General features: G+C 42.7%; 1 protein-coding gene across 1 annotated transcript; it reads right to left on the reverse strand.

Moving 5' to 3' along the window:
* Positions 1-1,044: 1,044 nt before the first annotated feature.
* CYP2U1 (cytochrome P450 family 2 subfamily U member 1) lies at positions 1,045-15,920 on the reverse strand. Its single transcript, XM_075708764.1, has 5 exons — positions 15,497-15,920; positions 9,427-10,059; positions 4,427-4,588; positions 3,280-3,447; positions 1,045-2,848 (listed from the first exon to the last, which is right to left on the reverse strand). The coding sequence occupies exons 1-5, from the start codon at positions 15,918-15,920 to the stop codon at positions 2,670-2,672; spliced, it is 1,566 nt and encodes a 521-aa protein (XP_075564879.1). The 3' UTR covers positions 1,045-2,669.
* Between the last annotated feature and the right edge of the window lie 233 nt (positions 15,921-16,153).

Raw genomic sequence — 16,153 nt, forward strand, 5'->3', positions numbered from 1 at the left:
GGGGAAGGATACATTTACAAACACAAACCAAATTTGCTACCACTTTACCAAAGATGGCAACACACTTTTAAAACCACAAACATTTCCTTGCTTTTATGCTGCTGTTTAGCTACCTTCACGGCATCCTGTGAAAATTTCAGTGCATCTGGAAGGCATGAAAGGCAGGTCTTTAGTGTCATTTCCAACAGTACCTTGCATTCTGGCAGACATTGACATGGTTGCACCTTCGCATCAGTGTTTCTAGCTTGTTGCAACATGCAGCATTTGATTATAGGTATCATCAAAAACCGCACCTCGAAGTACTATTTGGAGAAGGATAATTTTCGAAGGACAGTTTTCAAAGGTGACATTTTAAATTAAACCCAGCAGGCAAAACGAGCACAAATACGTACACTTCCACATACTAGGGGATTATGCGAATTGTGTCGTCTTTGGAATCTGTAAAAAAAAACCTACTAAAGTGCTTTTCAAACGTGTCCTCATTGATTAAAAGGACATATATTTTATATAAGCAATCAGGTGCACACCAACATCATTATATTGCTTAAAGAGGCATTTCAACAAAAAGATAAATATTATCAGCACTTAATTTTAGCTTTGCAATTAAGCATATACCATTTTAAGGATTTCCAGACAAAAATCCCAACTGTACAGAATCTATTTATTCATTGGAAAATATAAAGTTAAAGAAATAAGTGCTTATTACTCCAATCCTGTCAGCTTTTAGTGCAAGTTTACTAGCATTGGTACCAAACCCAACTTTTTATTGTGCTATGGGGTTTTTAAAAATTTCATACAAAGAAAAAACTTAACATGAGCATCGGCTAACCTATAAAGTCTAAAGTTAGCCCATACAAGAACTGGAAGTTCTCACCTAAGCCATGGGGTACCTGACCAACCAAATACATCATTCAGAAATTAAGCCCCTCTGTTATTCAAAACAGCTAACAGAAAACCTTAATTTAAATCCAAAATAACTATCTTACAGTCTTTGCTAGGCACTACCCGGCTTTTAAAACTTCAAGTTAAAAATGACAAAATTTAAAGCTGAAGAGCTGACTCTTCTTCTACAGTTTAGGTTTAGTTTCTGCTATGGAATACCCAATTCAACTTGACAGTCAATTTCACATTCCAGTTTTATAAACTTGACATGAGGAGGACTGCTAGTATGTCCTAAATCTCCAAAGGGGGGCGGGGAGGGAAATGTATTTCCTTAAAAGAGTCCGTATGTACTTATTTCATCTGATATGAAATTGTGCTAGATCAAAGGGTGTATAACAAGATTTAAGGATGATTAAGAACAATTACTTACATGTTAATTGTTACATGCCCCCCAAAAGATCGCTTTCAATGTTTGAGAGATCTTTCAAATAAAAGGCAAGACTGAGTGTCTCCTTCTGAAACACCTAACAACAGGTTTCCTTGGCAATTGTTTGATAGTGGTAAACAGCACTAAAATTGTGCATGTGAAAAAGAGTAAGGTACTGATACACTAATGCTGTATGAACTACAGATCTTTTTACTCCATATGGAAGATAACAAAGAGAAAGCCTTTATACTCAAACCTGAAGTTTGCCAGATTCCTCATGTTCCATGCCTAAATGTGTAAGACCTATGTCTGTAATGCCATATTGATGCCATATTTGAAGTAAGACTCCAGTTCCCAAAGCCAAACAGGTTGTGGCAGTACTGTCCACACTGCAAATGAAAAACCTGAGTGCAAGCCCAAACCTCAGGATTACGCACATAGAGTTTTCCCCAATGAGCAGGCTGTTGGTCTCGGCCATGCTGCAGCCACTGCTGACGTGGGGAAAACAGTGAATGTGAAGTGGCAGCACAGATGTCTTGAATAGCTGCTTGGCACCAGAGAGAACAGACTTCTGTTTCTTGTTAGAGAAATCTGCTCTCATTTATATTCTGAGATAAAACATCTGCATCCAGACGCTGCACACTCCTTTCATGTTAAGAACACGGTATATTCAAGAATTCATTTGGCCTCCAAGCCTGGGTTTTCAGAGTTTTTACCTGCTTGTTTATAGTGAGCCCTGATAGTCAAGAATGTTTGGAGCCAGGAATCCCGACTGATTCAATCCAATCTACAGCTAATGAGTTACTTGCAAGAAAGGATTTTCCAAGGTTAAAAGAAGTGTCATTTAGTCATTTCCAAAAAAGTATTTGTCATTATTTAAGCTCAGTTATAATGTTTCTTTACACAGAAAATGCTAATACCCTCTCATTCATTAATCCTTTTGATATTAGATGATGTCCTTCACTCATTTGGTAAATCAAATCTTTACGTACTGCTTTTACCAAAATAACAATTACTATTTGCTAAAGCATTAACAGATGTTTTGGACCATTCTCCCATAATTAATATTTGACAAACTGACAGTAATAGCTTATAGACAGAGGGGTTAAGCCCAGCAGGTTTTAATATCAAATTGCAAACTATGCTGTCAGTTCATTTGTGGAATGCAACAGCTGACAAAAAAAAAAAAAAAAAAAAAATCTTCTCTTTCCAGAAGTGTAAACGGATCATTCTCACTGACTATGAAAGCCTATCCAGTTGGTGTTCTTCTGGAAAGAAAGTAAGATAATAAGCTGGAAACAAAATAAAGCTGGATTTTAAAAGTGCAGGATTTCTTTGTTTAATCTTTCTTGATGTTGTATCATTTCTTCAAAGCTATTATATTGAATGGACATGGAGCTAAAGTTAGACCAAACCTTCCCTCCATAGATGGTTTTGCAGCATTTGCAGGATACAAAAAAGTAAAACTTTGCATTAGACTTGCAAAAATTAAGAACAGCTCCATTTTTGCCAACTGCTCTCCCATGCACACACGTTTACCTAAAGAACAGTTAGAAGAAACATATCACTGGGTTTATACTGTTGATCCATTTGTTAACACACATGCAATTCCTATGCTAGCACAGTCCAAACACAGAAAGGCTCAAGCTACTATTAAGCTACGAACTCTGAAGCTTTGGTCTCCCGTATTTGAATCTAAGCCTTGCCCAGCTCTACTGCTTCATATTAGTAGCATTTACACCCATAGCAAAAGTATTGTCAAAGAACAATTCATCATTTCTCATTCCTGCCCGGCAACTGGAACTTTTAGGAACCCAAGCCATTTTGCAAGCCACCCACTGTAATTAATAATAAAACAAGTTCTGTAGTTGGTCCTATGCGCAACTTTCACATCTCACGCCTCCAAGGCCCTACACTTGAAACCCCACCACCACCCCCAACCAGGTACTGACTGCATGTGGGTATCTTACCCATTCCAAAAGGAATGAATGCCTCTTTCTTAATTAGCTGGCCATGTTCATCCAGAAATCTTGATGGCTGAAATTCATCTGGTTTCTCCCAAATGTTAGGATCTCTGTGTACTGACCACAAGTTGGGCACGATCACACTGCCTTTAGGAATAGTATATCCCTGCAGCACTTTAAACAAAAGCACAGAGACAGAGTTGCTAGAAGTAAACGCAGAAGACTTATTAAAAAGATGACTAGAAGATGTCACAAAAATGATACGGATCCCTAGCTGTGGGCTGCAAACATAGCAGGAGCTTAAGGCAAAGGTGATCTCTGCTAGCCTGCCTGAGTCAGAATCACACAGGCTAGAGCAGCTGGAAAGACATCAAATTACACCAACAGCTGCCTGTGGGGAAAAGGCAGCAGCAATCGTTAGAAATTCACTCTGCTGCACGGAAGTGCTGTGACCCAGTTTCCTCCTGTTCCTGCGCTGTCACAGAGCCCCACCACAGTGAAGGTGGGGTAAGGAAGAGGGATGGGTTTTGAACTGTTACCACAAAAGGCTTTTGAAGCGACTAGTCTCATTTCAGCTTGTTGCACCTCACTGTCCTGCAAGCCAAAATATTTTAAAAAGTAGATCAATTCAGTACTGGGTTTGAAAGCTAAGTATTGCTACCTCCCATTCACTTTAGCCGGTGTTCAGCTATGTTTCTGAAAACACACAGCCAGCACGATGACTTGGAAAAGGATATTTATTACTGTTTTCTGTAGATGCGAAGATCAATGGTATAAGCCTTTCAAGCTTTAGCAAACCAATTGCTCCCAATTTATGTTTTCAGACCTCTGTTAGATGGCCAAAACCAACTCTGCTGTTTCAGGTACAAAGGTGAAGTCTTAGCTGCCAACGACCACTAAGCACGTCAGTCAACACAAGCTGACACCCAGAAAAGAAATTACTCTAAATTAGAAAAACTCTGTATGTTAGGACAGACATGCTGCTTAAACAGAGGAGTATCTCAAGTCCACCTACTCTCTATAAATGGCATTTTACATACTTGGGTTACAGTCTAATACATAAATGAGGTCTTTGTAAATTCTCACTAGATGTCCCATCAGATCTTCATCCACAAAAGAAATGCTGTATTAACAAGTCTCTACAAACACTTACCAGCAGTTTCTGAGGCCATTCGAGGAATAGAAAGGGGAACAACCACAGTCATCCTCTGCACTTCCATAATGGTTGCCTCTGTGAAGGGCATTTGAGCCTTGTGGGCAAGAGAGGGAACTTTGTCACGTCCTAGAACTGCTTCAATTTCTGCATGAACCTTCTCTATTCAAAGGGAGCAAGAAAAATAAAAAAATAAAAAAAGATGCACAACATGTGAGACGATATCACCTGAATTTCATTTGCCTATGCTTCATTGTTTACATAGATTTGTCAAACATGACTACAAGACATGTGATCCCTAGCTGAAATAACTACACCAACATAAGCCTTAAGAACGGACTCAGTTAAGAACAAAACAACCAAGTGCAATCTTGACAGCTGTCAAGAGTAAAGCTACTGAGATGACAGACATTGCTAGCACTTCGGTATCAGAAAGTACAGGAAAAGTTCTGTTCCAGTTCCAAACGTATTCATAATCTTAGTTTAAGAGTTTAACTACACAGTAATTTGAATGGTGAAAACATCAAGCTTCTGGCCTGCATTAAAAAAAGGAACAAAAAGAGACTGTATGCAGTGCGTGCCTGAGCAGGCCTCTGTCCCTGGGGAGATCCAGTTCTCAGCACTGGGAGAGGTGGTGAAGTGGTGGGAAAGCTTTTCATGCAGCTGCTTTAGATACTTCATTCTGGAGCAGGAATTGTGGTGCTGTTACTGCAAGCGTTGAAGCCATTTAACTTGTTTTTCCTGTTTCCTACTTTCTATTCTTATTTCTTATTCTTATTTCCTACTTTCTGTTCTTTCTATTCAAGGTCAGGTTGGATGGGGCTCTGAGCAACCTGATCTGGTTAAAGCTGTCCCTGCTCACTGCAGGGGGGGTGGGCTAGACGACCTCTAAAGGTCCCTTCCAACCCAAGGCATTCTATGATTCTATAACCTAAACTCAGCTATTTCCCAGTTCCCCCAAAAGGCAGCAGCAGATGCTCCTTCCCCCCCCCAGCCCTTCTGCAAAGGAAAAACAGAAGTTAATGAGCTTATTTCCCCTCTCATTCATGTGAGGCACAAAGTGTCAAAATACTTGTTTGCCCCTTTCATCTCACTAAAGGCTCAGCATACGAGTAATTCTCTTCATAGCAGTTTCCAAGACGCAAGATTCACTTCACCCATTGTCATAGTTTAACCCCAGCCACCAACTAAGCCCCATGCAGCCGCTCGCTCATTCCCCCCTGGTGGGATGGGGGAGAGAATTGATAGAATAAAAATGAAAAAACTCATGCATTGAGATAAAGACAGTTTAACAGGTAAAGCAAAAGCCATGCACACAAGCAAAGCAAACCAAGGAATTCATTCACTACTGCCCATTGGCAGGCAGGTGTTCAGCCATCTCCAGGAAAGCAGAGCTCCATGGCTCCATCATGTGTAACAATTACTTGGGAAGACAAACGCCATAACTCTGAACATCCCTCCCTTCCTTCTTCCCCCAGCTTTATATGCTGAGCATGATGTCATATGGCATGGGATATCCCTGTGGTCAGCTGGGGTCAGCTGTCCCGGCCGTGTCCCCTCCCAACCTCTTGTGCACCCCCAGCCTGCTCACTGGTGGGGTGGGGTGAGGAGCAGAAAAGGCCTTGACTCTGTGCAAGCACTGCTCAGCAATAACTAAAACATCCCTGTGTTATCAATGCTGTTTCCAGCACAAATCCAAAACACAGCCCCATGCCCCATACTAGCTACTGTGAAGAAAATTAACTCTATCCCTAGCCAAAACCAGCACACCCATGTACAGGATGATGCACCTTTTCTTCCAGGTAACTCTGGCTACACAGCAAAACACAATCTTGAAAGAGGAGACCTCAAAATTAACCTTTAATAAAAAATAATAAAAGTCAGTTTTCATTTTTTACCCTTGATAACCTGAATATTTTGTGGTTGTCCTGCTTGTCTTTTCCAAGATTCAGGACCCAGGCTGCTGATACACTGAGTTTTTGCTCTTTTTTCTTCTTAGCACTGATTTAAGATTAAGTTTTACTTTACTTTTACTTTTGCTCAATGCAAAAAAGTTTCCCTGTTTCCAGAGACGCATTCACAAATGCCTCACGAACTATGTTCAACGAACAGTTGCTGCCACCTACTGGGTTTGCTAGGAAAACAAGTTCTCATGAGGAACATCCAGTAAAAAATACCTCGACCAAGAGATTTGCTAATGATGTGGCTCTTGAGTACCTGCTCTGTGGGGTTTTGTTTCTTTTTTGATGATACATTATAGCCCTGTAATCAGGTATGCACATCCACAGTAATTTAAACAAGTAAAGTTTTCAATATGAAAAAAAGAAAAAAAAATTAAGGACACTGTCTCATGCCAAATGTCACACCACCATTTCATCCTGAACAACATTTCTTCAGAGTTTGTAAAGATATGTGGAACTATACAGAAAGCAGCCAAACTGCTGCTCACATTACCGACTGCAAAAACATAGACTTCAAGAGTTCTCTGCTAACAGCATGTTATTCGAACTGCTCCACTACACATCATATATATAAAAATCTCACAGATCTTCAGAAGTAAAGAACCAAAACCCAGTCAGGGAACAGACCAAACCAAATACCCCCCACTGCCTCCCTATAGGCACGCACGCGCACACACGTGCACACCCACCCTTCTCTTTTTCCATGTAAAAAGCAAAACTGGCTTCCACAGACAAATACATTCTTTCTGTTTTTTTTCCCCTGATAGTCCTTCATTTGCCTTTCCATGTCTGAAACATTTGCTACTGCTAAAAGTTATGCAATTCAGATATTTCCTTTAGGGGATGAGAGAAATATATTGCCAGGAAAAAAACCAAGAGGCCCATACATGACTCCCAGACAATCAGGATACTTCTAGTATCCCATTTGTTATGTAAGAGAATCACATTATATAGCGAAGTGATACATTCGGGACTACTGAGCTCATTTACACTGTTAGACAACAGCCACAGCATAAGGAAAGGGGAAATAAGAGAGAGGCAATAAAACTGTTAGAGATCAGCAGAATGGAGAATACTGACTAGTACACACATGTACAGTACCAGCCAGTAGGGAAAGGGGTTAAAAAAACCCAAACACAAAACTCTTCTAGATCTCATTTGTGTAATTTAGAACATAACTAATGCACGTAACTACATATCAAGTCAAGCAGTGATAACACACAGCCATTAAATATAAAAATAGAACAATAAGCCTATGCAATAAAATTTTATTTTAACACTTGTCCCCGGTGGACTGACTCTCCCATATACTGAGCTGATGCCCTATTTTGCAATCTTTGCTCAACAATTTGGTTGACTTTGTGCAATAAACTATTATCTTTACGTGTTTAAATAGATTATTCCAGACAGATAAGTGCTGTAAACAAGTATCTATTTGCTTATTTGCAAAGCAGCTGCAACACATGAAAATCTCAAAATCTCAAATACTTGATAAAAGTATTCCAGATTTATATTGTTCTTTGATAACTTGAGGTTTACCCTCCTCACTTCAGGTTAGCAAGAAGCCTGGGCAAAGCAGTGGACACGTGGGGAAATGTTTCACTACTATAAACTGACGTAGAATTACCTAAGTAGAATCTGTCCATCCTGCTAAGGTTTCCAGTCCACATATACCAAACCACCTTTCCAGTGGAAAACAGTTGCTATGTAGGAGGACTTCAGGAGAAGCTGCTAATAAATTAGTAAATCAATTGCTTTATTTTTCTTAAATTCAACCGTCCAAATTTGCTACATAGTAGTAAAGAAAACGCTGGCTTTGCAACCACATGTACCTTAACAAGACTCAGTACAGAAAAAATATTTCACCAAAATTAATTTTAAGTCTTTGGTGATGGAAATTTATCCTAAGCCCTGAAATACAACTCTAGCAAGTACTATTTTAGTATTGTAACCTCTCCACAACACTGGTATTTTTATATCCACAAAAATGTACAAGTAATTTTCTAGACCTCTGGCACAAACAGTAACCAGATCATAGCACAATCAAATAATCTGAGTTGCAAGGAACCTCTCCAGAGGTCATCTGATCTGAACCCTTACTCAAAGCAAAGTAATCTTCCAAGTTAGATCCAGCTCCGAGTGTAGATCAGACTACTCAGGGTCATACCCCACTGAGTTTTGAATACTCCCAAAGTCAGAGATTCTCAGGGCAATCTGTTGCACTCCTTGCTATCTTCACAGGGCAATTTTTTGTGATCAGAATTTTGTTGTTGTAGACTGTCTCTGCTGCTTCTTTTTCCCTCCACTGCACACCTCAGAAGGGACTGCCTCCATCTTCTTAGCACCTTCCGATCAGGTAGACAGCATAAGGTCTCCCCTCAGTCACGCTTCCCTAGCACTGAACAAGCCCAGTTCCTTCTGCCTCTCCTCTGGGGCCACGTGCTCCACGTGCCTTTTCCCCTCCCATCATCAGCAACCTACCCAACTGCCATGACCGTTCAAGACCGATGGGAAGAGGCCTTGCAATGACACTGACCAGCTGGTGCTGTGGACTTGTGTGAGTCCAATTTGCTTAAGCTGTCTCTAATTTGATCTTCTCCAGTGTTCCACTTCCTCAGACTCCGCTGCTAAGCTCAAGAACCTCCCCGCTCAGGGAGGCATAAAAGCAGACCTTACCACTACATATCTCACAGGTATTAAATCACTACTATAGCCCTGGAATGCCACAATTGCCAAAGCTTTTGAAACATGCTAAAGTTCCCTGGATTTGCCTGGGAAACATAAAGTTGTCCCAAACCAGAAGAAATGCAGAGACTAGAGGGCCATTTAGATAGTTAATATATAGCACTAACCTAGAGATCATCACAGCAGAGCAGGATAGAGGATGTCTGATTACATATCACCTTTCAAATTACACATACACATACACTATTTGCACTCCAAATGACTTATCTGCTATCGCTGTTTACTTCTGTTTCTCAACATCCCTCTAGAGCTTTACAGTCTGGAATAAACCACCTAGAATAAAAATAGTCTTACCTTGTACTTCTGGGTAGAGAGACATGTAGAGCAGGCACCACAGTAATGTGTTGGAAGTAGTGTCTGTGCCTGCAATGAAGAGGTCACCAATGATAAAAAATAGGTAGTCTTCATTAAAACTGCTCTCCTTGTTGTTCTTTTCTTCTTCCGCATGGATGAAATACATATCAATGAAGTCCCTGGGATTTGCCACATCCAGTGTATCCCTGTGCTGTGCAATTATTTTCTTTAGAAAAGCAGTAATATCTAATTCTGTTTTCCTAAGTTCCCGGAAAGGCCCAAAGGGAAGGTAGTACAGCCAAGGGCAGATATTGACCAGGATCATATAGCTGTTCACGCTTAGCTCTAGCGCGCGGGCCATGTTCTTCAGCATCGTCTTGAACTCAACATCTTCGTAGTTAAAACGTCTTCCAAACGCCATGGAACAGATAACATTGGACACTGCGTTGCGAATGATCGGAAAGGGATTAAATGAATCCTTTCCATACTTCAGCATTTCCTCTTTTATAAACTTCAGCTCCTCAATGATTTTAGGCTCCAAGCTGTGTCTTCCTACTCCAAAATGACGCAGTGTTGAGAGAGAGAATTTCCTCTGTTGCTTCCAGACAGGGCCGTAAGGTGCAAAAATAACACCTGGAAGAGAAAGGGAGAGTCTGAAACCAAAATGCTCTATTCTCAAAACAAAATAGTTAGACAGGCCTGCAACCCAAGAGCCAGAAGAGAGAGAAACAATACACAGCAAATCTATCCCAAGCACTGGGCTAGGAGCTAAAGGAAGAACACAAGATTCTTCTTAATAGCTTTGGGAAATGCTGTCCCTACTTTTCCCAACCAATGAACTGAATATTACAGTTAAATCAAGAGTTTTATTAGTCTTTGCAAGACATAATAGATGGAGCAAAGGAATTTTGTAGGAACTGTTAGTCTGGTACATATGTTAGCGATAGCCTCTTCTCCTCAATGTCCTGGGACACGAATTCATTCTGTGAAGCAGAACAGAAGATACTAAAACACAAACCGATTTGCATTTCTTTTCCCCTTCATGTAACACACAGTTCTCAATACTGTTTGTGTGTGTACATATTTCTATTACAAGCAAGGTTTTTCTTTAACTTATAATCAAAATACAGAATAGGCGTGCTGCAAACAAACTGGGAAGATGAAGACAGGTTCAGAGCCACTCGGCAAAAACCTGCTTCATTTGCATCTCAACAGTTTTGATGCCTCTAGGCACACATTCTGCATGACTGTGTCATTATGAAACATCATTCAAATTAAATCCCTTAGCTTCAAGTATAAATATTGCTCACTTACAAACAGATACATCTTTTTTGTTGGATTAACAGGCCACACCAAAGATACTGCAGCTAACAAAATACACAACCTGCTATTTCTAATGTACTCCATGGCTAACCTAAGAAAGTTTAAAGTCATCAAAACATAGGCTAGTTCTGCTTTTGTTCTTCCAGTAAAGTGACACCACATCTGTTTTTTTCTGGAGATAAAAAGTTACTTTATAAAAGCAACATCAATTTCTCCGTCAAATGCAAATCTAATGTTAGATTTAAAAGAAAGAGAAATGGCCATAAGAAATTAGCAATAGAAAGATGTGCCATGTTTCAGTACTTAACATTACCTATGTTTCTATTACAACTTAATGTTCATAGCCCGCAATGCAAAAAGAATAAACAAATAAGAAATCTATAGCTAGAAACAGAAATCTGTAGATATGTAAACAAGATAACTGCACTCTCAGAAGGGTCTGCAATCCCAAAGGTATAAATAGTTCAGTGTAACATAAAGCTGGTAATCTTTCTAGCCAGATTTTCTGATTACATTATCTACTCATAGCAGTAGCAACAGACTGAAGAACACAAACACATGACCTAGCTTCAAAAGCCCTAAACAAAATAAGCAGAACATTACCAAGAGTCACACAAGCTAAGAATCAGCTGAATTTCATCTTCTCTGCATGAAGACATTCCTTAGGAAATGTACTCAAATGTCTACTCCCTGGCACTTTAAAAACAGAATGAAAGACTTTTTAGATTCCCTTTCTCAAGTAATGTTTCCTGGTAGCACTGGTGCCCTCAAGTAGAGTTGGTGAAAAACCAGGCTTATTTGGGGTTGAACTTGGCCAAGAACCAACTTGGGTTTTCAGGGTTTGTGCTGGGGTGGGGAAGATACGTGGATTTCTTAGAATAAAACAATGTTATCACTATTTCTGTCCCACAAGCATCTCCAAAACAAAGTATACATCCACAATCTCTTCCCCTTTCTGTCATCAGGAAAAATACTTTTAGGATCCAAATACCTTCACTAAAGAAGAGAGACCTATTGTCTTGAATGTAAAGAAGACTCTCCTAGCCACACGGGAGGGCTAACACCAACAACAAACCTCCCGGCACTCCTGCACAAGGCATGGCTCCTGCTCCAGCAGTCCTGCACAGGGCATGCCTGCATGGCATGATGTCTTCTGAAGTCCCAAAACCCCAAACTACTACAGAATACTAATAATTGGTTTACAAATTGGGAAAGAATAACACAGGAGACAGATTAAGAAGAAGAGCATAAAGTTAGAACAAAGATAAGAAAAGAAAACTGCCAGCTGGATCACTGCCAGGCAATAATAATGGAATATTCTTGGAATAATGGAATGAATGGAAACAAATGAAATAATGGAATAATGGAATAAAACTTCACTGTTTTCAGAGAAAATCTGCATGACCTGAAAAGTCAATGTACCCAGCACAGAAAACTGTATTCTTAAAAAAACCCAAACCAAACAAATGTCAAAAATAACAACAACAACAAAATAACCCTGAAGAAAATACAGTAATAAATTCTGAAGCAACAAGAACACAGAATAACCAGGACTTCATGCTCATTCCAGAGGGCTAGTTTCTACAAACTGATAATGAAATACACTCAATACAACCAACAAAGCAACAAAAGCACAGAACAGAAACTTTACTTGATTCTCCCTTTTTACAGGAAAAATTCAAATCCTTATGCGAAGCAAGTTCTGGCAAAGGCTAACTCCCCCTTCCCCCCCCAATTTCTCACTGTTAGGTTTAGTGTTGCTGCAATACTGGGAACATTGACAAACACAGCACTCACAACATTTAATAATGTTTATCTTCTGTTTTGTCCGATGTCCACATCTGGATGTGTAGAGGGCAGGACTATAAAGGCAGACAACCACTCAAGCTCTATCCATGCTAAGAGATTGAGTCTATGCTACCTCTCATAGCTAGAGAATACAAAAATGCTTTACTAAAACAAAAGTACCAAAACCTAGTTTTTTCCCCTGAGTCTAGTATTTCTCTTTCTACAGGCATATGTGCAGAAGCCTTCGATTAAGAATTGACCTCTACCTTCTCCCTCAAGTTCTCACCGCATGTCCCATCCAGCCAAGAAGGCCTCCCTTCTTTGCTACTCAGTTGTTGAAATGCAGCATTTGCCATTTCTGATACTTCTACCTGCTGTCCCCTGGGCACAATATTTTGTTGGCATCTTACAAGCAACAGAGCTGCACACAGCTGAGATAAGCCCTTCTTTCTTCCATATCATACCCAGCAGCAGCTCAGGGGAAAGAAAAAGCTACAACAGAAAATGTAGCTTGAAAAAAAATAGCCCCGTAAGTTTGTTTACAGAACAGAGATGTAGGAATCCGAAATGGATGCTTAATGACTCAAAGCATCCCAGCATTGTAGCACTCAAGTCATGAGTGGTAGATCTGAAGTTATAAAATCATCCCGCTTCTATCGATTCCTTTCCTAGTACCTATGAGCACAACTGTCGCTGCCCTGACCCACAGTGAAGTCTCACCCATGAACTCCTGAAACTAAGCGCGGGAGGCTCCCAAACCAAACTTAAGAGGCCTCCAGTTTGAGTGTTGTAACCCATCCACCTCCTCCATGAACCACACACAAAAAGAAACACTTACTAGCCCAGAGCTCTTATGGACAACATCTGAAAACTGAGGTTAGAGATTTACATTGCATCTATACCATTAAAAAAAAAAAAACAAAAAACCAAAACCAAAACCAAAAAAAACCCACAAAGCTTTCAGAAAACATGTATTGCTCACCTCTTACCCAACCGCTTCTGCAGCAACTGCCTTCCCAGTAGCACAAATGCAGCATTGCAGAGGTTCAGGCATCTCCTACATGCCACCACTAAACCCAAGCCAGCCCACTGACTGCAGCTGCAACTTCCAGCAGCTTTTGGAAAACCTCTTTGCATGAGAGCCAAGCAGGCCCACACTGCCCATACTCACTGACTTCTTCTCCCTTTGTGTACTCGAAATACACTTCCCCTGTGGTTAATTCTACAATACTCTCACGTCTGCAGCAACTCTACTTGTTGTGCCAGCTAACATAAGCAATACATAACAGCTCGGTAGGTTTTATGCGCAACTGGGCAACCCTCACATAACAGTCCTTGTACCTGAACATAGCCGTGGTGACCTTCCAAAGAAAACTAAGCGTAAAGCAATGTAATGTCCCTGCCGCAACACAACGCAGGCAGGCACAGTCCTTGCGCTTGGCTGCAACACGCTCCCAACAACAGGCTCCTGACACTTTCAGCTGCCCTGCAGCATCCAACCACAGAAGCTACTAACTAGGTTATCAGACATTTTATTCAGACACTTACATGAATTCTTTGTAAGCAGCATGCAACGGCTGCCCTGGCTACTCTTGTGTCACCATGTTCAAAAAATTCTAACAGAGAACGGTCTGCAAAAACCAAGAAACATGCAAAATTCACAGCATCCAAGGAAAAAGAAATCCACCACAAGCCCGAACATGCAGTTTTGCAGCACTGCTAAAATGTCTTACTGCTCTTCCCCTTTCTTCCTCCAGTCCTTGCTAAATGTACTGTACCTAAAAATATTCACACACTGTAACAACAACTACATGCCAGTAAGAGCTGTCTCAGGCCAGTATCATTGAACCAATATCATTAATAATTCATTTTTTTATCCTTTAAACCAATTACAGCAGTGGTACCTGATGGCTTTTTAATAAACACAATCTAGATCCCTCGCTTTCCTCTTATCTTTACTGGGGTAATTCTGGTACAGTAAAAAATTGAAGATAAAAAGTTTCAGGCCCTCAGCCAATAGATATCCCTGGCCTCGGGGGGAAAAAAAAAAAAAAAGATAAACAAGTTTCACAATACAGTTAGTACATTAATAAGCCTCCTGTTAATGGCTACTCTTCCTAAACTGAAAAAGGAAAGGTAGTTTTCCACAAACAGCTAGATGTGTAATGGACCTAAAGACTAAACGTGAAGAAATTCTAACTGCAGTATTGCCATAATATGTTTAAATTCCCCATGCCCTTTTTTGACGAAAGCTAGTAAACTCTCCTTTGACCTATTAAAAAAAAACCCAAATACGCTAAGTTTTGACAAGCAGAATAACACTTGCAAACGTCTCAGCACCAGTAGCTCACACGCAGGCAGCGCAGACTGCACAGCTACAGGAGTCCACCGAAAACTGCTCTTAGCCATTGTTACCTCAGTAAGAACCAGGGAAGCGCACAATTATTTCGAAGTGCTGCCAAAGCATTTGAAATGTCTTCTCCCGCTACAGCTAAAATCAGAAGGGCCCTGGGTGACAGGCTAGCTGTCCCTTACATCCCTGCACAAACACCATTGCCTTTGCTGTAGGCAGAGGTAAAGGGATCAGGCATTTCGGTCGCGGCGAGGCTGGCTGTCGTGCACGCCGCGGCCCTGCGAAGTTCATAGGGATGCTGCGCGTCCACCTAAACGTCGGGCGAGTCTTCTCGGTATGCTTTCTGTCACCAGCGGGGCAAGGGACACGCAGGACGAGGCAAAGGCAAGCAGACGGTTCAGCCTGTAATTCACACCAATCGTTTATACATTTTGCGCAGCGGCCGCCGCAGCGAACAGCTCCCGCTCGATGTCGTGGCCAAGCATGGCGCCGGCCGCTGGCGAAGCGTGCGGGAGCCCCCCGAGGGGGCCCGCCGGGCACCCCAGCAGCCTGCCCGCCCGCCCCGGGGGAGCTGGGGCTGCGCCGCCGGCCCCGGGCGGCCCTTACCCTTCTTGCGGGTGATCATGAGGACGATGGGGACGGAAGGCCGGTCGCTGAACACCTCCGCCTTCTGCACCAGCGCCTCCCGCACCGCCCCGAAGGTGTTGAGGACGATGAAGGGGCGGCTGCCCACGAAGAGCCGGAAGACGCTGCCGTACACCTTGGAGAGGCCGGTGAGGAAGACGTGGGGGGAGAAGGCGGGGCAGCCCCGGCCGCCGCCCCGCGCCTCCGCCGCCCACCTCCTCAGCAGCGGCGGCGGCAGCAGGGCGAAGGCGAAGTTGCCCACCAGCGGCCAGGGCGCCGGGCCCGGCGGCAGCCCCGGCGGCGCCCGCGGCCGCCGCAGCAGCCAGTAGCAGCCCAGCCAGCACAGGGCCGCCAGCAGCAGCTCGGTGGCGGTGGGGGCCCGCAGCAGCCACGTCCGAGCGGCCATGGCCCCCGCCGCGGGCCCGCCGCCGCCGCCCCGCCCTCGCCCCCCGCGTAGCGGTTACGATGGCGGGGGCGGGCACCGAGGCCTGCCGGCGGCCTGACCCCGGCGCCGGCGGGGCCGTGGGCGGGTAGCGGCCCGCCCCGGGGCCGGGCCCCGCTCCCGCCCGGAGGAAACCGGAGGAAAAGCGGCCCCGCAGCGCGCGGCAGGGCTGCGCAGGTGCGGGGGGGGGGGGGGGG

The sequence above is a fragment of the Pelecanus crispus genome, chromosome 4 (assembly GCF_030463565.1).
Source record: "Pelecanus crispus isolate bPelCri1 chromosome 4, bPelCri1.pri, whole genome shotgun sequence".
In the NCBI taxonomy this organism is placed as follows: domain Eukaryota; kingdom Metazoa; phylum Chordata; class Aves; order Pelecaniformes; family Pelecanidae; genus Pelecanus; species Pelecanus crispus.

Coding starts and splice junctions, on each gene's coding strand:
- CYP2U1 (XM_075708764.1), bottom strand. CDS start 15,920: ATGGCCGCTCGGACGTGGCTGCTGCGGGCCCCCACCGCCACCGAGCTG. Junction 10,060..15,496: donor CATGATCACCCGCAAGAAGG/GTAAGGGCCGCC, acceptor TTTCTCTTCCAG/GTGTTATTTTTGCACCTTAC. Junction 2,849..3,279: donor ATTCATTCCTTTTGGAATGG/GTAAGATACCCA, acceptor ACTGTTCTTTAG/GTAAACGTGTGTGCATGGGA.